Source organism: Rhinatrema bivittatum, chromosome 1, assembly GCF_901001135.1.
Source record: "Rhinatrema bivittatum chromosome 1, aRhiBiv1.1, whole genome shotgun sequence".
In the NCBI taxonomy this organism is placed as follows: domain Eukaryota; kingdom Metazoa; phylum Chordata; class Amphibia; order Gymnophiona; family Rhinatrematidae; genus Rhinatrema; species Rhinatrema bivittatum.
In genome coordinates this window covers 685747445-685773188 of record NC_042615.1, presented here as the reverse complement: position 1 = coordinate 685773188, position 25744 = coordinate 685747445, and the positions used below count along the sequence as shown (strand labels likewise).

The 25744-nt window shown below is 45.2% G+C and overlaps 1 protein-coding gene across 1 annotated transcript in view; it reads right to left on the bottom strand.

The window, feature by feature from the left end:
- Nucleotides 1–201: 201 nt before the first annotated feature.
- Nucleotides 202–25744, bottom strand: part of TMEM174 (transmembrane protein 174) — a 44471-nt gene continuing 18928 nt past the window's right edge. Inside the window, exon 2 of the mRNA XM_029574808.1 lies at nucleotides 202–340. Within this exon, the coding sequence (XP_029430668.1) occupies nucleotides 238–340 (103 nt within the window). The 3' untranslated portion in view covers nucleotides 202–237. The remainder of the gene's footprint in view (nucleotides 341–25744) is intronic.

The window sequence follows — 25744 nt, the reverse complement described above, 5'->3', positions numbered from 1 at the left end:
ATGAGTTGCTTTTGGGGGAAGGAGGGAATGTGATGTATTAAGTTGCTTAGGGAAAAAAGGTGGGGTATGAATTGATTTATGGCAAGGAGAAGAAGGTGAAGTATGAATTTCCTCTGGGGGATGGGAAGTATAAAGAGGGGAAGAGATGTGGTGCTCCAGGAGGTGTGCAAGATTGTTTGTAATGAAACACGCAGAAAGGAGTTTAACAATTAACAACTTTTTAATGCACGTTGGTTTTTACTGAAGTACTTGGAAGATTTCTTCATAAGGGGGAGGGGGAGAATTTTCACAGTTTTCTGCTTCCAGCAGTTCTTCTGGTTCTTCAGCTTTTTCCTCTGACCTAGAAGTGAAAGGAATAAAACATGTGTTAATGCAAATGTGGGCATGCTGCTTCGTCAGGAGCTTGTAGAACAGTGGCGAGCTCACCATTTTTGCCTTTATCAAGAGTGTTAAACTGGTTCTGAGAAAACCATAGCTATTGATTTTGAACACATCAGCTTTGCTCATCTGGTCTTGGGGAAGACAATTCTGAAAGCCAATTCCATGCGTAAACAGTGTTTTAAGCATGGAAATGAGGCCTTTGAAAATTTCCTACCCTGACTGCATATGCCCGGAATGAAGGAAGCTGCAGAATAGAAACTAATTACTTAAAATACACATGTAGTGCCAGGATACGTGCACGTTTACCTGCAGAGAGTGGAAGCGTTCCTGGGTGGGAGTCTAAGCAGGGCTAGCACTTATGCATGTACATATTTGCATCCATGCATAATTGTGCTGCACAAATACTGGGTGCAGGTCTCTTCACAAACATTTTTCGACTCCGTTTTTAAATAGAACACTGTCCTTTTGAAATCTGATGTAAAATCTGTGGGTGCAAAGTCTGTGCAGATTTTACATTTCTGCCTACAGTTTGAAAGCTGCCCTCTCCTTTATTTACTGGTCAGGCACACTGATCTTTTTTTTTTTCACAGTTTGTTGAAGGACATCTCACCAGGGATGTAAATGGACATTTTGTGTTGATTTTACTTTCATTTGCTTTTTTTCATTCTTTTTTATCCCATTTATTTTGGTTTTTTTTCTTTTATTTAAAACAGCAAATGTATGCAGGTCTGGTCACCACATCTCAAAAAAGATATAGTAGAATTAGAAAAGGTAGAGAGAAGGACAACCAAAATGATAAAGAGGATGGAGCGATTCCCCTATGAGGAAAGGCTAAAGAGGTTAGGACTCTTCAGCTTGGCGAAGAGATGGCTGAGAAGAGATATGAGAGAGGTTTACAAAATAATGAGTGGAATGGAACAAGTAAATGTAAATCAGATGTTTACTCTTTCAAAAAGTAGAAAGACCAGGGAGACACACAATGAAGTTACTAGGTGATACACTTAAAACTAATAAGAGAAAATATTTTTTTACTCAACACATAATTAAGCTCTGGAATTTGTTGCCAGAAAATGTGGTGAAAGCTGTTAGTGTAGCTATATTTAAAAAGGGTTTGGATAAGTTCCTGGAGGAAAAGTCCATAAACCATTATTAAGGTGGAGTTGCAGAAATCCACTTCCTATCCCTAGGATAAGCAGTTTGGAATCTTTCTACCCCTTGGGATCCTGCCAGGAACTTGTGACATGGATTGGCCACTGTTGGAAACAGGATACTGGGCTTGATGGACCTTTGGACAGACCCAGCATGGCACAAGAACTATGCACTTAAATGAAATAAAAGAAAAAGAAAATAAATAAAAACAAAATCAAATGGCAGCCCTGCCCCAAAATAAAACACTCCCAGGGCTTCCTCCCAATACCCCATCCATCTGAACCCTCTTACCACACTGATGTTTTCACGAGACAGGAGCAAGCTCCAGTTGCTTCTGCCCCATGGGTACTACAATTTAAAATGTTGCCAATGAACTGAGGCCAGCACCATTTCACATTTTTCCCATACAAAACTTTGCTGGCCTGATCTTGGGCCTGACCCCTGCCATTCTGTCCAGCAAAAGAAACGACACTAGCCTTGGTCTGCCAGCACCATTTTTAATGGCAGCCCCAGAAGGGCAGAAGTGACAAAATTAAACAAGATTCTGTTAATTTTCTTATATTTTCTTTCAAAAACATATTTAAAGGAAATTAAGTTTTAGGTTTCCTTTTTCATGCAAGTGCACATCCCTAGATTTAATATCACTTTTACAGGATCCTGCTTATTGGATCCAATTATGTTCTCTACTCCAGCTTTACTAGGCTACTCCATCCACGTTTAACTATTTAGCTATAATCGGTCTCACATGTGTATGACATGCGGAAGGAAGAAGCAAGCATAGCCCATGTGGACAAATTCTTCCTGAGACAGTTAGGCCTGCACAAGATGGTAAAAGATGCTGTGAGCCTAAGAACCTTCCCTGTCACCTCTGCCTTAGATTGATAGGTTGCTGTGTCTAGGATTGGTTGGAACACAGCGTATACATCCTCTATTTATAGCAAAAGCACATTGAGCTCCCTATATGGAGAAAGGAAGGGTGGATGCACTGATCACCTCCTAATGAAAGGGGTAGGGAGGAATTATTCAGGCACCACGAAGCATTGGTGAAAACTGAGTATATTGGAACATATCAGACCATTTCAAAATGAAAATGTAATTTAGGTTACAGTAAGTTATTTCAAGATAAGTCATGAAGGGAATTTAGGAAACGTCTTTTATTATGGAATTCAAAAGGGCATGGAATCAACACCAAGGATCCCTTGTGGTTAAAAGATGGAAATGAAGAAAAGGAGTATCCTGTGTTAATAGGGGCAACCTACACATAACAGCAGTTATTACCCATAACAGAAGGCATAGGGGTAACCTGCACAGAGCGGCAGTTACTACCCTTAAAAACAAAAAACAAAAAAAAACTTGCTGGGCAGACTGGATGGAACACTTGGCTCTTTTTCTGCTGATATTTACTATGAACAATTCAGGGGAAAGTGCTAGAATAAAGAAATTGTTACAGGGAAAGATTTCTTTTTTTTGGGAAGGACCTGGTGGTTTCCAGGGCTGGAATCCTGTACCATGAGTCTTCATTCAAAACTATCTGTGATAGTTTATCTTTATTTTTCATATCTCTCTTCCTCACTTAGGCCAGGTGGTTCTTGGCCAAAGGTCATGCCTCATGCTTCTCCACAGCAAAAGCAATCGTGGTCCTTGAGTCTGGCCATTAGGTGTTGCTATTGAGCAATGGCCAATATTTCCCTCCTCCTGGGGTTTCTGAATCCCCAACATCCCCCAGCTTGGGCAGTGTGGAGAGAAAAGTCTTGGCCTAAGAACTGAACCCGGGTCTTCCGTAAGCTAGTACATAGGGGCTGCCACTGAACCACTAGGCTACCACATGATATTTTTGGGAAACAACATTAAAACTTCGTCACCATCAGCCATGACTGAAGATGAAACCTATATGATCTTTTTATAAAGACACATTGGTATTTGATCTCCTGCCTACAAGAAACAAGAATTTGTTTCAATTTTTATTATATTTCTACAATTTTTACAAAAACATAAGATAAGCAAATTACATTATCTTGCAAAATAAGGCATATTTCTCATGAGAAGAAGCAAGAATAAATAGTAGATAACCCAAGTAAATGTCTCTATGCCACTCTAAAGATCCACAAAAGGTATTGGGAAACAAGGTGGAAGACATTATTGAACCGATCAACAATATGCGAAAAAACATAGATTCCAAAATAAATATATGGGAGGGGATTTTCAAAAGAGGTCTCTAGCTAACTTTGGAAGTCAGTCATATAAAGTTAACCAGGAAAAAATGTCCCGCTCTGACTGGCTAAATTTATGTGCATAGGGACGGTAACCAGGGACATGGTTATTTTATAACTTATGAGCGCATGTTAAATAATACAGTAAGCACGTGTCCATGTGCACCCAATTTTAAATGAGCTTGCGCCGAGGCGCTTAAATGCCACATCGACCGTGTAAGTCAGGGAGTTTTAGAAGAGGCGCATGTACAGTTTGTCCACCAGTTCACCCGGTTACAAGATAGGTCCTCCCCTGGTTTAATAGCCTGCACTCCCCACCCACCCCCACCCAGTTACCCCAGATCCTTTAAACCTCTCCGAAACAGCTTTTTTTGTTTTGTTTTGTTTCTGACCTACTCCTCCTCCATAGCAGAAGTAAAAGTACTCGGCAGGGGACCTGGATGCGTGCCCAAGCGCATAGGTAGATATGTGCACATCCCTTGGCCCCGATCCAGAATGCCCACGCCCTGCCCAGACCATGCCCATTCCCTTTTTGAAACTTAGAGAGGTGCGTGTACATCTCCGAGTTTTGTAAACAGGGTGGGTGCGTGTAAGCCCGATCTGTGCGAGCATCCCCTAATTGATGTGTATGCTGGGCTTTAAATGGGAAGGTGCACAAATTTAGCTGGTCAAAAAGGGGCAGGCCCAGAGACTGTTTTTTTATTTAGCTGGTCAGCGCACAAATGGCTAGCTACAGAAATTTTGTCTACCCAGATTTAGGTGAATTGTCAGCCACGGATTTAGTACAAGATTCACTAAGGGTTTTTCTCATAGACACAAAAAGGGAGAAAAGCTTTAATTAATGAATCTGGCCCTTGGGCCAGGATTCATCAAACTATTGCATGTGATAAGAAGAGGGGCATGTTTTATGGTAATAGGTTTTACTGGAGAGAGAGAGAGAGAGAGAGACTAGCTATAAGGCCCTCATAGTAGTTATGTATCTATAGGAGGCCCACCTAGTTACTCGAGCTGAGGTTTAGGTATTAGTGTAGGGATCAGGGGCCACTTTGACATTCAGAGTGAGACGTACGAACAGAACAGTGCACTCTTGTGAAGATTTGATGTCCTTCGGAGTGCGGAAACTGACCCAAAGATGAGATTTGTACAATGTTCTCTCAACCGTAGCTTGATGGACTCTCTACCTGGGTAACTTTCAAAAGCCATTTCCATTTGTAATTAGCTATTTACCCAGGTAAAAGAGTGATTTGAAAATTGCCTGCCCTATATTCAGGTATACATGGGCAGGTAGTTCCACAATGCATCTACTGTATAATTTTGAAAATTGCCCCAAAGGGGCAAATCTTAAAACTTACACGAGGGCACAGATTTGTTCGCGCAAACCGGCGCAAACAAATCTACGCCCGATTTTATAACATGCGCGCACTGCCACGCACATGTTATAAAATCCAGGGTCGGCGCACGCAGGGTGGTGCACAATTGTGCAACCTGCGCGCGCCGAGCCGAGCAGCCTGCCTCCGTTCCCTCCGAGGCCACTCCGATTTTGGAGCGGCCTCGGAGGGAGCTTTTTTTTTGTCCCCCCCACCTTTCCCTCCTTCCCCTATCTAACCCACCCCCCAGCCCTAACTAAATCCCCCCCTACCTTATGCCCCAGCATAGGCCTCTGTGCTTGAGCGAGCACCCAGATCTAGTACCATGTAACTTTACTTCAGCTATGGAGGAGTTGTAAGTGCAAAAAACAAAACAAAAAAATAGCCAGTGCTTAGGGTTTAAAGCATCCAAGGTAAGTGGGGGGAGTGCAGGTTATTAAACAAGGTGGGTTTGGAAGACCTAGCTTTACACTAGGTGAACTGGTGGATGAACTGGTAAAACTGGTCTTGGCATGGACACAAATCAGTTAATAAATTCCCTGACTTATGTGGCCGAAACCGATTTACGCAGATGGGCGCACATGCACACATAGGCGCACCAAGGCTATTTTATAACAATATGTTTATGTGCACACATCTTATAAAATCCGCGTGTCCATAGGCGTGCGCCCCTTTGAAAGTTACCATCTTACTTCCTGATTCACTAAGGGTTTTTCCCATAGACACAAAATAGGAGAAAAACCTTAATGAATCTGGCCCTTAGTTGGCAGGGTAGAAAAAGTAGCTCCCATTCTTAAAATCTCATTTATCCTGGTCAAAAACTGTTGTCTGTAAACCCGCATAGTGTAAGCAACATCAGGGATCATTCTAACCCCAAGAAACAAAAAACCTTAGCTTTCTACTGAAAATAAGTTTTAAAGATAAGGTCTTTATCTGCAAAAAAACACTATTCCACCACTAAAGTGGCCTTATCAGGTGACACAACAAGTAACTCTGAGGATAACTTAGACATATCCAAAGTACATGTCACAGCTTCTGAGGTAGGGAACAGGGAAGAACAGCTACTGTTCAGCCTATCTCCCTGGACCCTCTTACTCTGCAGTTGAAATATATTTTAAAAAAGCTTTAGCAATAGATATCAATAAAATAAATCAGTAGGAGCAATAGCATCTAGTTTTGGAAAATTAATCAACCTCCAAAAAAGCATAAGCATTGCAAGTTAAATATCAAACATTGATAAGACAGGCTAAAAGAGAATTTGAAAAGAAGTTGGCCATAGAGACAAAAACTTATAATAAAACCTTTTTAATATATATCAGAAACAGGAAGCCTGCGAAGGAGTCGTTTGGACCGTTAGATGATCGAGGGGTTAAAGGTGCACTTAGGGAAGATAAAGCCATCACAGAAAGTCTTAATACATTCTTTGCTTCAGTGTTTACTGATGGGGTTGTTGAGGAGATACCAATTCTGGAGACAGTTTTCAAGGATGACGATTCAGATGAAATGAACCAATTCATGGTGAACCCGGAAGATGTAATAGGCCAGATTGATAAACTGAAGAGTAGTAAATCACTTGGACTAGATGGTGTACACCCCAGGATTCTGAAAGAACTAAAAAATGAAATTTCAGACCTATTACAAGTAATTTGTAACCCATCATTAAAATCATCTGTTCAGTCATGCATCTGGGGCATGGTATATGATGAGCAGTATATGATGGGGGGAATGGCTAATGTGCATGAACTGGGAGAGGGACCTTGGTGTAATACTGTCTGGCAATCTGAAGGCAGAGAAGCAATGAGACAAGACAATAACAAAAGCCAGAAGAATGCTGGGCTATATATAGAGAGGAATAACTAGCAGGAAAAATAAGGTGTTAATGCCCTTGTACAGGTCCTTGGTGAGGTCTCACCTGAAGTACTGTGTTCAGTTCTGGAGCCCGTATCTCAAAAAGGATAAGAACATGGTGGAGACAATCCAGAAAAGACTGACCAAAAGACTGAATTAGGAGACTTATAAGGAGAGGCTGAAGGATCTAAATATGTGAAGAGGTATGGGGGGGAGATATGATACAGACCTTCAGATACATGAAAGGTTTTAATGATGCATGTTCTTTGAACCTTTTCTCTTGGAAAGAAAACTATAGAACTAGGGGTTATGAAATGAATCTCCAGGGGAGATGACTCAGAACCAACATCAGGAAATACTTCTTCACGGAGAGGGTGGTGGATTTCTGGAATGCCCTTCCAGAATTGGTGGTGAGGATAAAAACAATAAATGAATTCAAATGAGCATGGGATAAACTTTGTGGAACCCTAAAGACTAGTGGATGGAAATGAAGAAAAGGGAGCATGGGGTAACCTGCATTGAGCGGCAGTTACTACCCTTAACAGACATCATGGAGATTCCTACTCTTAATCAATTAGCCTGATGTTTATGACACAACTACAGCATCACTCTCTGATTAGATTCAGATGACAGCCAATGCTAGGCCCCGACTGTTGCGCTCGGAGAAGGACCCCTGGCCTGAGGCAGTACAGGAACTGACCACAAGGGGCGGAGCACTGAAGGAGACAGAGGCAGTGTAGATCTTCACCACTGGAAGCCCGAGGTCCCCCCAGGAGGAGCCCGTAGGGACCTGGGCTTCAGGTGGGCCTCGCAGGCTCTCCTGGGAGAGTCTGAGTCCGGCGTGCCCACAGGTACTGGAAGAGTGCTATCGGGTTCAAGGCTGGAAACAGGTTGGAGATAAGCGAACCAGAAGTGTGTTGGTGACGACAAGGCTAGGGACAGAGCCAGAATCAAGCAAGGTCAGGTCCAAGAATCAGTCCGAGGAGTGGTCAACTAAGCAAGGGTCAAGATCCAGAGGTCAGGAACAAGCTCAGGTCTTTACCAGAAAGGCAGTCCGAGGTAAGACCAGGAAGACAAACAACGAAGACAGGAACAAGCAGGGAAAGGAAGCAGGAATGGAACAATCCTGGAACAAGACTAGGAACAGGCAAGCAGGAACACAAGCAAGGGCAATCTCAGAAATCAAACCCACCCGACATGTAGATGCTCTTGGAATTCTTGAAGTGGGAGCTTGAGAAAAAAGGGTTCATGGAATCAAGGATGTGTGAGCTGGGACCCACAAAGGAGGAATCAATTCTAGGAAGCACCAAGAGTGGGACTTGAATCCACAACCTTCAGATCAAGGTCTCTTTACCTTAGGCATTGCACCACATGCCAAAGCAAGTAAGTAAGGCCAGGAACTTCCTTTTAACATCCATTCAATCAGGGTGCACCGCGGAACTAGGCCCCGCCCTAGAACCCAAATCAGGGTGGCTGGTCCACGTGCATGTAGAGGCGTGGCTAGCTGCTGGGATGCCGAGGCCTGGCGTGGGGCCTGGCATGTGACCAAAGGCCCGGTGACCGCCGCCGCAGGACACCGGGGCATAGCTGGGCTTGTGAGGGCCGCAAGGGAGACAGGACTGGGACTCCGCTATGTGACCCCGAAGGTGAGTGGGCCCGAGCGGGGACGACCACGGGTGGGGCGCGTAACACCGACTTTTACAGTCTGGGATACTGATATGCAGACAGTAGAGATAAAGCATAGGACTGCTTCTATGGCCAAGTCCAAAAAGCAAAGCACATTCAAGCAGCATTGTCTGTCTGAATTATCCAGAAGGCTGCTCACATGTGAAAATGTTGCTAATAATAATTTTGTTTAAGTTTGACATTACTTGGTTTTGATTGTAAATTTTACTACCCTTAACATAAGGCTTGGGGGTAACTTGCATGGAATGGCAGATGCTAGGGGTGTGCATTCGTATTGAACATAAATGTAAAACGCTACTTTTTTTTTTTTTTTAACTTAAAAAAGTGATAAGACATAAACGATCGGATTTCCAACTTATTCAACATAGCTATGTTGAATAAGTTGGAAATCGCGATTGTTGATCCAAAATAAAAATTTAAACCCCTCACCTTCCTTAATCCCCCCCCAAAGACTTACCACAACTCCCTGGTGATCCAGCGAGGAGTGAGGACGCCATTTCTGAAAGCCTTTCCGAGGAGCAAGTGATGTCGGCGCCACGTCGGAGTGATGCGGCGTCACGTGATTCCCCGCGGGTTCGCGCAGGAACGCTCGTTCGGCCCAAAAGGAACTTTTGGCCAGCTTGGGGGGGTCAGGAGGCCCCCCCAAGCTGGCCAAAAGTTCCTTTTGGGCCGAACGAGGGTGCCGGAGGGAACTCGCGGGGAATCACGTGACGCCGCGTCACACCGACGTCACGTGATTCCCCGCGGGGTCGCTTCCGGGATCCTCGTTCGGCCCAAAAGGAACTTTTGGCCAGCTTGGGGGGGCCTCCTGACACCCCCAAGCTGGCCAAAAGTTCCTTTTGGGCCGAACGAGGATCCCGGAAGCGACCCCGCGGGGAATCACATGACGTCGGCGCCACGTCGCAGTGACGCGGCGTCACGTGATTCCCCGCGAGTTCCCTCCGGCACCCTCGTTCGGCCCAAAAGGAACTTTTGGCCAGCTTGGGGGTGTCAGGAGGCCCCCCCAAGCTGGCCAAAAGTTCCTTTTGGGCCGAACGAGCGTTCCGGCGTGAACCCGCGGGGAATCACATGACGCCGCGTCACTCCGACGTGACGCCGACGTCACGTGCTCCTTGCAAAGTTGGTCAGAAATGGCTTCCTGACCCCGCTGGACCACCAGGGAGTTGTGGTAAGTCTTGGGGGGGGGGGGGGATTAAGGAGGGTGAGGGGTTTAAATTTTTATTTGCACATATGGACATATACTCAACTCATTGAATTCTGTTTATGTCCATATTGACCGCAAATGGGACCCCCTTTGGACATATGGACATATGAACTTAAACTTTTGCTCTGCACATCCCTAGCAGATGCTACCCTTAACAGAAACATGGGGGTAACCTGCATGGAGCAGACGTTGCTTCCATAAGAAGCTTGTTGGGCAGACTGAATGGACCTTCTGGTCTTTTTCTGCCATCATTACTATGTTACTATGTTACAAAATCTTTCAGGATCACAAACCTCTATAGTAATGGCCACCTCAACTGTCAATGCAGTGCCCACCATCTTGGCCTTTCCATCTACTCCAGAAATTACTGCAATGAAGTTTACACTGATAGCATACCTACCTACCAGCAGAAAAGTAGTTTGCTCCCCAAAGAAAGGATAACTTTCAAAACTGCTCATGCATGCCCATATATGCATGTATATGGATGCATGCAAAATTGCTACAGTATTTTATAACCTGCGCACAAACAAGGATGGCAACTTTCAAAGGGGCATGTAGGTGAATATTGACAATGTGCATTGGCGCACACCCAGGCACAAGACAATTTTATAACATGCATGTACATATATGCATATGTTATAAAAATAGCCTTGGCGAGTGTATGTGTGCACCTAATTTTGCATATAAGTGCGCCCAACCATGCAAATTGGATTTCGGCCATGTAAGTCAGGGGATTTTATAACCAGCACGCATCCACGCCAAGACCAGCTTCACCAGTTTGTCCACCAGTTTATCCAGTGTCGAGCTAGGTCCTCCAACTCCCCCTGGTTTAATAGCCTGAAAACCCCCCAGTTACCCCAACATAGGAAACAGAGTAGGCCTCAGACACTTTTTCAGTTGCAGGCAGAACCTTGTGGAAATATCAAGCTGTAGAAACTATCAGCGACGAGATCCTAGCTAAAACCACGCCACCATTTTCACAGTTCACAAAACCATCCATGAAACCAGTAGTCAGAGAGATAGTGCAAAGGAAGAAGGATTTTTCTTCTTGTTTTTCCCAGGAAAGAAAGTTATGGAAGAACAACTGAGAATTCTTTTTTAAAAAATGGCCCAGGACAGCAGTGAAAGAGAGCATCTGAATCTACAGACACCATCCTGCTCCCCTATGATCCAAGCTATCTTGTTTCAGTGTTTAACTTAATTATATTAAACTAGTAGTAAAATCAGAATTGGGTAGATTCAATAATAGTTTTTTCCCTGCTTTGCAGTAATTATATGATGTGGTACTATTATCCATAACAAGATTGTTGAATACCTTCATTAATACTCAAACAAATCATTAAGTGACACATGCATGAAGGTCTGGGAAGGACTTAAGGAATAATGAGGATTGTTCCTGTATGAAATCAGATTTTTTTAAACTAAAATTAGCAGTAAATAATGTGTTCACATTGGCTGGGTGCCACTTTATTCTATAATTTCATGGGAGCCGGTGTCAATTTTTCCTTTGACTGGTTAAAATGTTTCTATATGGTCTTGGTCTAAGCAGCAGCTCATAGATGATTGGTGGGAGTCTAAGAGATAAAAACTGAATGAAAGTATACAGGAGTTTAGAATTTCTATGATAAACATGTCTTCGACCTTCACTTACAAACTCAGTTGCTGTGGGTCAAAAGTACTAATAAATAAAATAATAATGATAATACAATTTAGCATAAATATTTGTATTCATTTGCCATAAAAATTGGGTCAAGGTTAAGAAGACATGAATAGAAATTGGGTGCTCTAGGGTGGTTCTCTTTTCCCTAATGTAATATCATTATGGGAGAGGAATTGGTTGGAAGGCTGAATTAGATGAAGTATTTCTTTTTCCAGTAAGACAATTGTTTTTTGTTATTGTATGTTGTGATATGTGTTGTATGTTTACTGTTTTTATATTTATTCTTTTTTGTTTTTTTAATCATTTGTAGTTTTGTTAAAATATTATTATACATGTTGATCTGTACATTTCTTTGGGTGACCTGGATGGGCCAGGGAAGTGATTATTAAATTTTTAATAAATAAATAAATGTACATTCTTGGACTAAAACTCATTCATCAGCTTAGCAATCACAATATTTATTAATTTATCTATTTTATACATTGAAATGGTCACTTTCAAATGAGTGCACTTGCGGCCACATATGCAGGAATCTTAAATCGGCTGAGCAAGTACATACACGTGTTATAAAATACACCTAGTATATGTATGTGTGCTCCTAATTTTAAGCATTTACATGAGCATCTGCTAAATGGTGCATTTTGCTTAGGGATTGTTGGCTTTTACAAGCGTAAGTGAGATTATTTTATAACATGCGCAAGCGAAGGAAATGACCATTTTAACCAGTTTGTCCACCAGTTGGCCCAGTCTATCTCTAGGTCATCAAGACACCTCCCCCCAATTTACCCAGACCCCTCAAGCAGTCCATATTTGGTTATAAATTGTTTATTCAGACTTACACCTGACAAATAGCAGAAGTAAATATGCTCAGAAAAGAGCCTTACATGCCCGGTGTTCGCAGGATATAAAATCACTACTTACACATGTATATGTTGGCCCAACACATTCCAGCCCTGTTTTTCAAGATGAAAGATATTCACACAGCAGTACCTGCATGTGTATGTCAAATGTTTATAAAATCTCCCTGGCCTGATTAAGCACTGTATGTGCGTGCATCTTTGACTTTTTGTGCTCGCAGTGCTTTTAAAATTTACCTTTAACTGCATGTTTAACCACTACTGGAGTATTGTAGGTAAGGTACAACAAAAAATAAATGCTCATAGTTTCTCTAACGTATATAAGTGAAATATAAACCAAAAATACAAGAAAGTGGGCACAGGGGCAGATTACAGTCATATCAAATAAATCAAATAGACTGAAATTAAACTAAGCATCAGTATAGAGCCTGAAAAATACCAAACCTATAAATTACATAAATTAGGTTAAAAGATAACTGATAATAAATCAAACTGTATAATAAAGGTCAAAAGGCTTGATGGAACATCCAGGTCTTTAGATTTAGTTTAGTTTAATGACAAATTTATTTGTTTAGTTCTGAGCACTTGATGTTCCACCTTTTCCCAAAGTTGGTCTCAAGGCAGAGTACAAAAACATTAGAAGGGCTTGCAGTCAAATCAGAATTTGTAATTAATATAGTATTGGGAATTCATAGGAAAACCCATTTGTAAATAGTTTCAAGCCAAGCTGTGTCTAGGGGCCTCGTTTTCCAACGCTAGCACACGCTTGCGCTAGCAGCGCAGTCTTGCGATATCAGCGCAAGCGTGCGCTAGCGAAATGGGGGCGGAGTCGGCCCGGAAGAGTAGGAGTCGGGGCATCACTGGGGCCGACTCTGCAAAGAAGGCGTGGACGGCGAAAAGGTAAGGAGCCTTTTCGCGTCCTATTTCGCGCCCAATAGCACCACTTTTCACGGTGGCACTATTGGGTGTGAAACCAGCAGCGATCACACCACGGCGGTGCAATTGCTGCCGGCTAGTGCAGGACACCCCGCCGTTTTGACCCCCCCGCCCCCCCTTAGCACGATTTTCTAAAGTATCGCAGGCCTGCGATACTTTAGAAAATGAGGCCCTAGGTTTGCCAACAGTCCTGATTTTTTTCTGAGCCATACAGAATTTTGAGGTAATGTACTGAAAAAAGAAGAGGGATAAAATGTTTGGAAATGGACTGTCTCTACGGCCAAGTTCAAAAGCAAAGCACTTCAAGCAGCACTGTCAATTTTCAAGAAGGCTCCTTGCCCAGCAAAAATGTTTTGTTAATATATATAAGGTGTGGGGGTAACCTGCATGGAGCGGCAGTTGCAACCAGGAGCGGATTGGTCTATCGGGACTTCGAACATGCCCCAGTGGGTCGTCACGTTGATCACGTAATGACTTCTACATTGGTTGATTGTTGTACTGTGTCCCCGCACTCTGGGCCTAAAGAAGCCAACAGCAGACCCTTCCTGCTGGCAACCAAAGGAGGAGGAGAGATCTGGGCCACTGCTGAAGCAAAAGAAGAGAGACCTGGCTGCAGCCACCGCTGGATTCTGGGCCGAAAGAGAAATGTGTTGCAGGTTGCCACTGGATCCCAAGCCGGCAGGGCCGAAATAAAAAGAGACTCGCTGTTAGCTATTGCTGGAGTCCAGGCCAGTGTAGTGTGAGTGAGATCAAGAGCCTGCTCGTATGTGTACCTATGAGAGAAAGAAAGAGATTGGGAATCTTCTTGTGTGTGTGAATGCCTATGAAAAAGAGAGAGATTGGAAGCCTGCTTGTGTCTGTGCCTGTAAGACAGAGAGACTGGGAGCCTATGTGTGTATGTGCCTGTGAAAGAGAGAGAAAGAGATTGGGAGCCTGTGTGTGTGTATGTGTGTGTGTGTGTGTGCCTGTGAAAGAGAGAGAGATTGGGAGCCTGTATGTATGTATGTGCCTGTGAAAGAGAGATAAAGAGATTGGGAGCCTGTGTGTGTGTATGTGTGTGTGCCTGTGAAAGAGAGATAAAGAGATTGGGAGCCTGTGTGTATGCATGTGCCTGTGAAAGAGAGAGAAAGAGATTGGGAGCCTGTGTATGTGTGTGTGTGTGTGTGCCTGTGAAGGAGAGAGAGATTGGGAGTCTGTATGTATGTATGTGCCTGTGAAAGAGAGATAAAGAGATTGGGAGCCTGTGTGTGTGTATGTGTGTGTGCCTGTGAAAGAGAGATAAAGAGATTTGGAGCCTGTGTGTATGCATGTGCCTGTGAAAGAGAGAGAAAGAGATTGGGAGCCTGTGTGTGTGTGTGTGTGTGTGTGTGTGTGTGTGTGTGTGTGTGTGCCTGTGAAAGAGAGATAAAGAGATTGGGAGCCTGTGTGTATGCATGTGCCTGTGAAAGAGAGCGAAAGAGATTGGGAGCTTGTGTGTGTATGGGTATGTGCCTGTGAAAGAGAGAGAAAGAGATTGGGAGCTTGTGTGTGTGTATGTGCCTGTGAAAGAGAGAGAAAGAGATTGGGAGCTTGTGTGTGTGTGTATGTGCCTGTGAAAGGGAGAGAGATTTGGAGCTTGTGTGTTTGTGTGTGTGTGTGTGTATGTGCCTGTGAAAGAGCGAGAAAGAGATTGGGAGCCTGTGTGTGTGTGCCTATGAAAGAGAGAGAGATTAGGAGCCTATGTGTATATATGTGCCTGTGAAAGAGAGAGAAAGAGATTGGGAGCTTGTGTGTGTGTGTGTATGTGCCTGTGAAAGAGAGAGAAAGAGATTGGGAGCCTGTGTGTGTGTGTGTGTATATGCCTATGAAAGAGAGAGAGAGATTGGGAGCCTGTGTGTATGTGCGTGTCTGTGAAATAGAGAGAAAGAGATTGGGAGCTTGTGTGTGTGTATGTGCCTGTGAAAGAGAGAGAAAGAGATTGGGAGCTTGTGTGTGTGTGTATGTGCCTGTGAAAGGGAGAGAGATTTGGAGCTTGTGTGTTTGTGTGTGTGTGTGTGTATGTGCCTGTGAAAGAGCGAGAAAGAGATTGGGAGCCTGTGTGTGTGTGCCTATGAAAGAGAGAGAGATTAGGAGCCTATGTGTATATATGTGCCTGTGAAAGAGAGAGAAAGAGATTGGGAGCTTGTGTGTGTGTGTGTATGTGCCTGTGAAAGAGAGAGAAAGAGATTGGGAGCCTGTGTGTGTGTGTGTGTGTATATGCCTATGAAAGAGAGAGAGAGATTGGGAGCCTGTGTGTATGTGCGTGTCTGTGAAATAGAGAGAAAGAGATTGGGAGCCTGTGTGCATGTATGTGCCTGTGAAAGAGAAAGAGATTGGGAGCCTGTGTATGTGCCTGTGAAAGAGAGAGAGAGAGAGAAAGAGATTGGGAGCCTGTGTGTATGTATGTCCCTTTCATTGCTAAAATCATGGAAAAAGTGGTCAACTCTCAACTCATGGACTACCTTGACAGCTTCACCCTTCACAATTTGGTTTCTATAAACACTTCAACATGGAAACCCTATTACTCAACCTCATGGACTCTCTTCTCACAGGCCTAGACCAAGGCAATTGCTACATCCTTGCTCTCCTCGACATCTCCTCAGCATTTGATACGATTAGCCACAACCTCCTCCTCTCCCTCCTATCTGACATAGGTATCTCAGGCTCAGCCCTACTATGGTTTATTTATTATTTATTTATTTAACATTTTTATATACCGACCTTCATGAAAGAAAATTCATATCAGATCGGTTTACAGATAACGAGGGGAATAACAAAGTCAACCATATAACAAGAAATGAAAGTTACATATAACAAGGGGTATTAACCTGGAGGGCTAGGATAGCCGGAGCGATAGAAGGCATAACTGAACAAATTAGATAATACAATAATATGATGAGAAGAGGCATAAGTGTATAGGCTACACTTGTCAGAGAGTTTAGGTAGGAGTCAGTGTCTGAATTAGTGAGGAATTGCTGGAACTGTAGGTTAAGTGAAGGCCTGGATGAAGAGCCATGTCTTAAGTTTTTTGCGGAAGGTAAACGGGCATGGTTCTAATCTGAGTTCTGTGGGCATCTTGTTCCAGATGGTTGGGCCAGCTGTAGAGAAGGTTCGTTCTTTGGTAGATGATAGGCGAGTAGATTTCGTTGTAGGGGGTTGCAGGGTGCCTTTATATGCTTCTCGAATCGGTCTGTCTGATGAGTATAATTTGAGGGGAATCTGGAGGTCTAGTTGTTGTTGGTTGTGAATGACTTTGTGGATTATAGTGAGAGCCTTGTGTAATATTCTATATTTGATTGGCAGCCAGTGCAGGTTCTGTAGTATGGGAGTGATGTGTGTTCCTCTGTTGGTATTAGTCAGGATTCTTGCCGCAGCATTTTGGAGCATCTGTAATGGTTTGATAGATGAAGTAGGGAGCCCGAGGAGAAGAGAGTTACAGTAATCTGTTTTGGAAAAGAGTGTGACTTGGAGCACTGTCCTGAAATCTTGGAAGTGGAGGAGGGGTTTGAGCCTTTTCATGACTTGTAATTTATAAAAACAGTCCTTGGTAGTGTTTTTTGATGGCTTTCTTAAGATTCAGACGGTTATCAATGATTACTCCAAGGTCCCTTACTTGCGTGATCTGGGTGTTGCCTGCTGGTGGATTGATTAAGGCCGAGTGGTCCGAGGAGATGATTAGGAGTTCAGTCTTATTTGCATTCAGAACTAGATTCAAGTTGGTGAGCAGACTGTTTATAGATTTGAGGCAGATTTCCCAAAAGGCGAGAGATTTAGGGAGAGATTCTGTAATGGGAATCAGAATCTGTACGTCATCTGCATAGAGATAGAATTTTAATTTTAGGTCCGTAAGCAGTTGACAGAGGGGCAGGAGGTATATATTGAATAGTGTGGGTGACAAGGAAGAGCCTTGTGGTACTCCTAATGTTGATTTGACATCTGGGGATTCGTTGTTATTGATTTTTACTTTGAAGCTTCTGTTACTTAGAAAGGAGTTAAACCAGCTGTGTGCAGATCCTGTTAATTCGATTTCTGCTAGGCGATTTAGTAGGATGGCGTGGTTCACTGTGTCAAATGCGGATGAAATGTCCAGAAGGACTAGGATAAAAGATTGACCTTTGTCTAGGCCCATGAGGATGTGATCGGCAAGGGAGATAAGTAGGGTTTCTGTACTAGCTGCTTTACGAAAGCCATATTGGGATGGGTGAAAGATATTGTGCTCTTCCAGGTATACAGAAAGTTGTGTATTAACAACTTTCTCCATGATTTTTGCTAAAAAAGGGAGGTTGGATATGGGACGGAAGTTGGAGGGTTCACTTGTGTCGAGGTTAGGTTTCTTCAGGAGCGGTTTGAGGGATGCGGTTTTCAGCCTGTCCGGGTAGATTCCTTGGGCGAGTGAGCAATTTATAATGTTGGCCAATGCTCTGGAAATAGTATTCGGGATGAGAAGCAGTAGTTTAGTTGGAATGTGATCTGTTGGGTGGTTTGATGGTTTTAGTTTCTTAAGTATAGATTCGATTTCCAGTGGTGTTGTAGGTTCAAAGGAATCAAGGATGGCCCCAATATAAGTCCTGGAATTGAAAATTATGGAGGGTGGAGTTGCATTGTTCGGTAGGCGTGCTAATGTGTCTGCAGTTTTTTTCTGAAAGTAGAGTGCTAATTCGTCTGCTTTGGTTTGTGCTTGGTCGTCTGGAATGGTGGGTGTAGGTGATTTTGTGAGTTGGGAGACGTAAGAGAATAGGGTCCTGGCATCAAATTGAAGGTCGTGTATTCTGTGGGCATAGAAGTCTCTTTTTGTCTTTAAGATGGTGATCCTGTAGTTGTGGAGGGTGCGTTTGTAATCAGATAAATTAGTGGAGTTGGGGATCTTACGCCATTCGTATTCTTTGTGTCTGAGATTTTGTTTCATCTGCTTGAGTTCTGGGGAGAACCAGGGTTGTTTCTTCTTCTGTATTGAGTTGATTATTTTCACCGTTTTAGGACATAATTTATTTGCTATTGCCTCAGTGATATTGTGCCAGGAGAGGAAGGCTGCATCTGGGCTAGTGGTGTCCAGATTGGGGAGTTCTTTGGTGAGATGATCACTGAGTGTGTCAGAAGTGCAGGTTTTCCTAAATTGGATGGTGGAAGGTGGTTGAGGAGGTTTAGGGCTTTCTTGAGTCATGAGTGTGGTTGTAATTATTGAATGGTCTGACCAGGGAATTATGGTACAGATAGGATCATTTTTATAAGATATATTAGAATTGATGAAGATGAGGTCCAGAGTGTGTCCTGCTTTATGGGTAGGTTTTTCTATGATTTGTTTAAAGCCCATTGCACCCAGGGTGGTAAGGAGTGCTTCACAGTTAGGGGTGAGGGGAGAGGCGTCTACATGGAGGTTGAAGTCCCCCATTATTATGGCTGGCGAGTCCATGTTGATGTATTTGGCTATTGTTTCTATTAGGGGGGAGATATCTGAGTCCAGTAGTCCTGGCGGAGCATATATTAGAAGAATTTGTAGGAGTTTAGATTTGAAAAGACCTAATTCGAGTTTTGTAGGTATGATGGTTTTGATTGGAAGTGAATTAAGTTTGAATTCCTTTTTGGTAGCTAGAAGAATACCACCTCCTCGTTTCTTTTGTCTGGGGATCGAGATGATGTCGTAGAGGTGAATCGGTAACTGGTTTATTAGGGCTGTGTCTGAGCATTTTAGCCAGGTTTCTGTGATGGCACATATATCTGGCTTTGAATCTGAGAGGAAGTCATTGAGGACGTGTGTTTTCTTTGTCAGAGATTGTGCGTTGAGAAGGGTAAGGGAGAACATGGTGAGACCTAGCATCTGCGTGAGCGGAGACGTCATGATTGGAATGAGAGATCTGGTAGTGTGTCTTGATGGTTGTTGAAAGGCTTTTGTGTGATGGTGGTGGCGGTGGTATATGATAGGGATTGGGAAGATTTGCATGTTGACTTCTCTAGGAGGAATGTGGGTCGTGGTGGAAGGCTAGTCTGACTGTGGGAGGAATGTTATAAGAGCTTAGGGCAAATTGAGAGTGAAGCATGAGTCTGTCTGCTGAAGAGCTGGATGTTTGAGCGGGCTGTTTGAGTCTGTCTGGATGGGAGGGCTGAGCGTTGTGCGCTTCGGGAGGGTAGGGGATGATGCCCTTTGCATGGGGTCTCAGAGGTGGCTGGAGAGTTGCTGGAGAGGTAGACTTTTATTCCATACTGCTGAAACGGTCTGTTCCAGAACCGTTTAAATACTACCTGGCCAATAGACAATTCTCTGTCAAAATAGGCAACTCTGAATCCACCCATTTCGGTCTCACTCAGGGAGTTCCTCAAGGATCCTCACTCTCCTCTACCCTATTCAATATATACCTCATCCCCCGCTGTCAGCTTCTATCCAACCTGGGCCTCAAATTCTACGTATACGCAGACGATGAGCAAATCATCATACCTATACAGGAATCTATCTCTGAATCATTAAAATTCTGGGAGAAATGCCTTGCTTCAATAAACACCCTACTCACAAATTTCCACCTCACCCTTAACACCACTAAAACAGAACTGCTCTTCATATCCAACCACCAAACTCCCAAACCCACCCTCTCATGCGACCCAGCATACAACTCTATTTCATGACAGCCCTTCGCACGAGTTTGTGGTGTCCTGGTTGACCAGCATTTAAACTTTAAAAAGGACGTCAACACTATCCTTAAGGAAGGCTTCTATAAGCTCAATGTTCTAAAAAAACTCAAAGCATTACTCCATACCCATGATCTCGGCACCGTTATCCAGGTGACCCTCTCATCCAAAATGGATTACTGAAACTCACTACTTCTTGGCCTCCCCTACTCAAACCCGCTTCAAATGCTGTTGCTAGAACCATCACTAATGCCCACAAATATGATCATATTACCCTCCTCCTTAACAAACTCCATTGGCTCCCGATCCCCTCACACCTCATCTATAAAACCCTTACCATTGTTCACAAATCCCTAAACAGCCATAACTCCAACTGGCTTGATGAGTCTTTCCACTTCATACCCTCCAACTGCCCCACCAGAGCTACCACTAAAGGTACCCTCCACATCCCATCCCTCAAGAATGCACACCTCACTTCCACAAGGGACCGAGCCCTCTCTATTGCTGGCCCCTCCCACTGGAACTCACTACCCACAAACCTCTGCCTTGAGCCTTGCACCTTCAAATTCAAGAAAAAGCTAAAGACCTGGCTCTTCAAATAGGCATTCCCAGATTAGGTCCCCTGCATCTTGTACCCTTTGCTGCCTTACTATGCTTTTAAGTTATCACTTGTTACTTTAACATTCGAACCTGTTATCCGTTCATCAGTTGGACTTTCTGCTCTTCAATCCTTCTATATTTACTCGCATTATGTTATCTGTAATCCACTGCCCATCCCCCGTTTGATGTAATTTTCAATCTGCAGTTTGATGTAAACCGATATGATGTAACCACTAATGTCGGAATAGAAAAGTTTATAAACTAAATAAATAAATAAATAAATAAATAAATAAATACATGTGCCTGTGAAAGAGATTGGGAGCCTGTGTGTATGTGTGTGCCTGTGAGAAAGAGAGTTAGGTATCCTTCTTGCATGCGTAAGATAATGATTGGGAGGCTGGGAGAAAGGTTGTCCACCCCCCTCTCTCTTGCTAATAGTCCACAACCATTTTAGGATGCGTGGAAATCAAACATTTCTAGATTTGAAGAGCAGGGTTTATTTTTTTTAATCCTTGCTAGTTTTACTTATTGGGTGTTATTTAATGTGGCTCCCAAACACCAATAATAATATTTGAAAAGAGTAAATGTTTTAAAAGAATGTATGAGTTTTCAATTATTAATCTATTCATCAGCTGTTTTGAAATATTTGTTCTTTTTTTAGTATGGTTTTACCTTTATGTTTTATATTGGATTTATTGTTTGATGTTTTATGAGGAATGGTAATATTTCTGTTTTTCATATACAGTGTCTAGCTTGTTGCAGTTTCCAGTTCAGATTTTGTCTGCACTTTTTTTTATACTTTTTGGTCTCCTTATTCTGTTTTTATTGAGGGTCTGTCTGTATTCTGCCTGTGACAAAATGAGGTATTTAGTTAGGTTAATAGGAGGTGTATTGATGTTTTAGGGCTTGGTGTAATATTTTCAGTGTTGCGTGTTCTGTTTTCAGTGCTGGCAGTTGGTACTGTTTTGATTTGGGGATTTACTATATATTGTAATTGCAATTTAGTTTATTCATGGTTTTCTTAAGGCCAAGCCCACGCCCAACACATGTTACAACAGGCCTAATATCTTATGAATTCCAAGTGTCTTCCTTTTTGCAGGGTTTTATGATCGGCACCACAGCAGTGCACATAAAAATAGTGTTCATGGTTTCGTTTTGTTTTTCAGAAGACTGTATTTCGAATGTCCTTTTCCATGTGGAATCTTATTACAAATGCATATTTTTTTAATTGTATGTGCAGAAAGTAGGGCTGGGGATGCAAGGCTGTATGGTTTGCCTAGGGTGCCTATGTTAGCTTCGTGGACCCTTGGGCCGATCGGAACCAGAAGATGGACTGCCTTAGAGAGGTTGTGATACTGGTTCCAACCGGGAGGCGGCGAAGGCGGGCTCGCGGACAGCTGAGAGGAAGACACGAAGGGCCCTATGCGACCAAGAGCCAGGAGAAGAGGCTGACCTGGTGGGAGAGGATCTTCGCCCTGGAAGCCGGTACTCCCCCGAGAGGAGCTCGTAAGAGTCCGGCCGCTGGGACTTAGGAGATTCACCCTGGAAGCCGGTGTCCCCCCGGGAGGAGCCCGTAGGAACCCGGCCGCTGGGACTTAGGAGATCCCTACTGACGGAGTCGTTGCTCACCAGGCCAGGGTCAGATGCCGGAGGATCGCCGTCAGCCAGTCCGAGTCCAGAGCCAGAGGATCGTCATCAGCCAGTCCGAGTCAAGAGCCAGAGGGGTACCGTAAGCCAAACCGAGTCGAGAGCCAGAAAATCACCGAAGCCAAGCTGAAGTCAGGAACCAGGAAGAACCACAAGCCAATCCGAAGTCGAAAACCAGAAGATCAAGCGACGAGCAGGAACACAGCAACTGGGAGCAGGACGAACCTGGGAACCTCGTTGCAAGGCCCTGAGGAGAGGGACTGCAGGGCTTAAGTAGCCCAAGCGCGTCTGATGTCACAGGATGGAGGAGGCTGGTTTCCCGCACCTGGCCCTTTAAGACTCGGGCCGAGACGCACGCGTGCCCCTAGGGGGCGGAGCCAGCCGCGGCAGGACGCCGGCTGCTCTGGCGGCGCGGAAGCAGCACAGGGGAAGCAGAGGCAGGCCCGGGCGCCGCGTGGGGACGTCGGGAGCGCGGCGGTACGGGCCCCCGGAGACCCGGGGAGAGCCGGGAAGGAGCGGAACCCCCGAGTGGTGAGTGAAGCGGCCGGAGCCGACCCGGAGCCGCAACAGTACCCCCCCCCCCCTTACGCCCCCTCCCGGGGGGTCGCGGTTTGTCCGGATGTCGGAGGTGGAACTGCCGAAGAAGGTCCTTATCCAGGACTTGGGAAGAAAGCTCCCAAGAATTCTCCTCCGGACCGTATCCCTCCCAAGACAGTAGGTACTCCCAGCGGTGGCGACGGCAGCGGACATCCAAGACCTCTTTTACCGTGTAGATGACATCCGGATCCGAGGAGACATTGGAGGGTACTGGCGGAGAACCCGAAATCGAGAGAGCACCAGCGGTTTGAGGAGAGACACTTGGAAGACATCATGGATCCTAAGCGAGGAGGGCAGCCGCAATCTATAGGACACGGCCCCTATGCGTTCGGCCACCGGAAAGGGTCCAATGTAAAGAGGCGCTAGTCTCATGGAGGGAGTCCGCAATTGAATGTGCTTAGTACTTAGCCATACCATCGCCCCGGGTAAAAATACCGGAGCGGGCCGTCGAGACCGATCTGCATACGCCTTGAAGCGAGCTGCAGTGCTGCGGAGCTTCTCCTGAGTGGTAATCCAGAGGTGGTGAAGCTGGCTAGCTGTTAGCTGTGCTGCCGGAGAGGTGACGGTCACCGGTAATGGCAGTGGGGGTCTTGGGATCCTCCCATAAACTAGCTGAAAGGGGGACTGTAGCGTAGCGGAGTGCTTGTGGCGATTGTAAGAAAATTCCGCCCAGGGAAGGAGAGAGACCCAGTTGTCTTGGAGCTCACCTACAAAAGCTCGGAGAAAGGTCTTAAGAGACCGGTTGGTCCGCTCCACCTGGCCGTTACCCTGGGGATGAAATGCCGTGGTGAAATCCAACTGTATCCCGAACTTTTTACATAATGCCCTCCAGTACTTAGCCGTAAATTGGGGGCCGTGATCCGAAGCGATATGCGAGGGCAGTCCATGTAATCGGAAAATATGCTGGACAAATAGGTCAGCCAGCTCAGGAGCCGTAGGTAGCTTGGGTAGAGGGATGAAATGTGCCATCTTTGAAAAGCGGTCAACCGTGACCCAGATTACAGTTTTCCCCTCAGAGGGAGGCAACTCCACCACAAAGTCGGTGGATAGATGGGACCATGGTTCTGTGGGGATAGGAAGCGGCTGGAGTAGCCCCCACGGGCGTCCCGGTGATGGTTTTTGCTGAGCGCATGTGGGACAAGACCGAACATAGTGCCGGACATCCTCTTTCACTCATGGCCACCAATAAAACTCAGTGAGCAACTCAAGGGTTCGGGCAATCCCAGGATGGCCAGCCGTCAAGGAGTCGTGTGCCCATGCCAGAACCTTCTTCCAGGAACGGATTGGAACCACCGTCCTCCCCTCGGGTCCTAAGTCTATGGCCGCCAGTAAGACTTTAGCTGGGTCCAATATGTACTGAGTGGTCTCTGTTGCGTCGTCAACCTCTGTGGTGCGGGAGAGAGCATCCGCCCGGACATTCTTGGCTGCGGGTCGGTAGTGAAGCGAGAAGTCAAACCGACTAAAAAAGAGGGACCAGCGGGCCTGTCGGGGATTAAGCCTCTGAGCATGAGACAAGTACTGCAGGTTCTTATGGTCGGTATATACTATGATCGGATGTTGGGCACCCTCCAACCACTGCCGCCACTCCTCGAACGCTAATTTTATGGCCAACAGCTCCTTGTCGCCAATCCCGTAATTCTTCTCTGCCGATGAGAACTTGCGGGAGAAGTATGAGCAAGGCCGGGTCTTGCCGGTCGGAGAGGTTTGGAGCAGCACCGCCCCAACCGCGACATCAGAAGCATCCACCTCTACTATAAACTGACGTAGAGGGTCAGGGTGCCGGAGACAGGTATCCTGTAGGAAAGCCTCCTTGAGATCCCGGAAGGCCTGCGTAGCAGCGGGAGACCAGTTTCGTGCATCCGCGCCCTTCCGTGTGAGGGCCGTCAGGGGGGCTACCAGGCTGGAGTAATGTGGGATAAATTGGCGGTAGAAGTTAGCGAATCCTAAGAACCGCTGAAGCGCTTTCACTCCCGATGGTTGCGGCCAACCCTTGATGGCGCTCACCTTGTCCGGGTCCATGCGGAAGCCTGTAGAGGAGATGATATATCCTAGGAAGGGCAGCGATTCCTGTTCGAACTGGCACTTTTCTAGTTTAGCGTACAGACGGTTCTCCCTCAGTTTCTGTAGAACTTGCTGCACGTGCTGTCGATGTGTCTCGAGATCCTGGGAATAAATCAAGACATCATCCAGGTATACGATGACGAAGGTGTATAGGAAGTCGCGGAGAACCTCGTTCATCAGATTCTGGAATACAGCTGGGGCATTACAGAGACCAAACGGCATGACCAGATATTCGTAATGGCCGTCCCTGGTGTTAAACGCGGTCTTCCACTCATCCCCTGGGCGTATGCGAACAAGATTATAAGCCCCTCTGAGGTCCAATTTGGTGAACACACGAGCCCCTTGGAGGCGGTCCAGCAGTTCCGGGATCAGAGGCAAGGGGTAACGGTCCCGGCGAGTGATTTGATTCAAACCCCGATAATCAATACAGGGGCGAAGAGACCCGTCTTTCTTCCCTACGAAGAAAAACCCGGCCCCGGCCGGGGATTTGGATGGTCTGATGAAACCCCGATCCAAGTTTTCCTTAATATAGGCTGACATAGCTTGGGTTTCCGGCAGAGACAGGGGGTAGACCCTCCCACGGGGCGGTGTGGTTCCTGGTAGTAAATTAATTGCGCAATCAAAGGGTCGGTGCTCCGGGAGTAATTCTGCCTTTTCCTTAGAGAAGACATCCCGAAAGGCATGGTAAGGTGGAGGTACCATTAACGGGGCGGTGCAGAGTGATATGGGTTGCAGCGGACGTGCGGGAAGGCAATGACGGTGGCACGCGGAACTCCAGGAGGTAATCTGAAGGGACCTCCAATCAATCACCGGAGAGTGTTCCCTAAGCCAGGGTAGGCCCAGGATGACTGGGTGGATGGATTTTTCAAGGATAAGAAACGAGATTTCCTCCTGGTGGAGGGCTC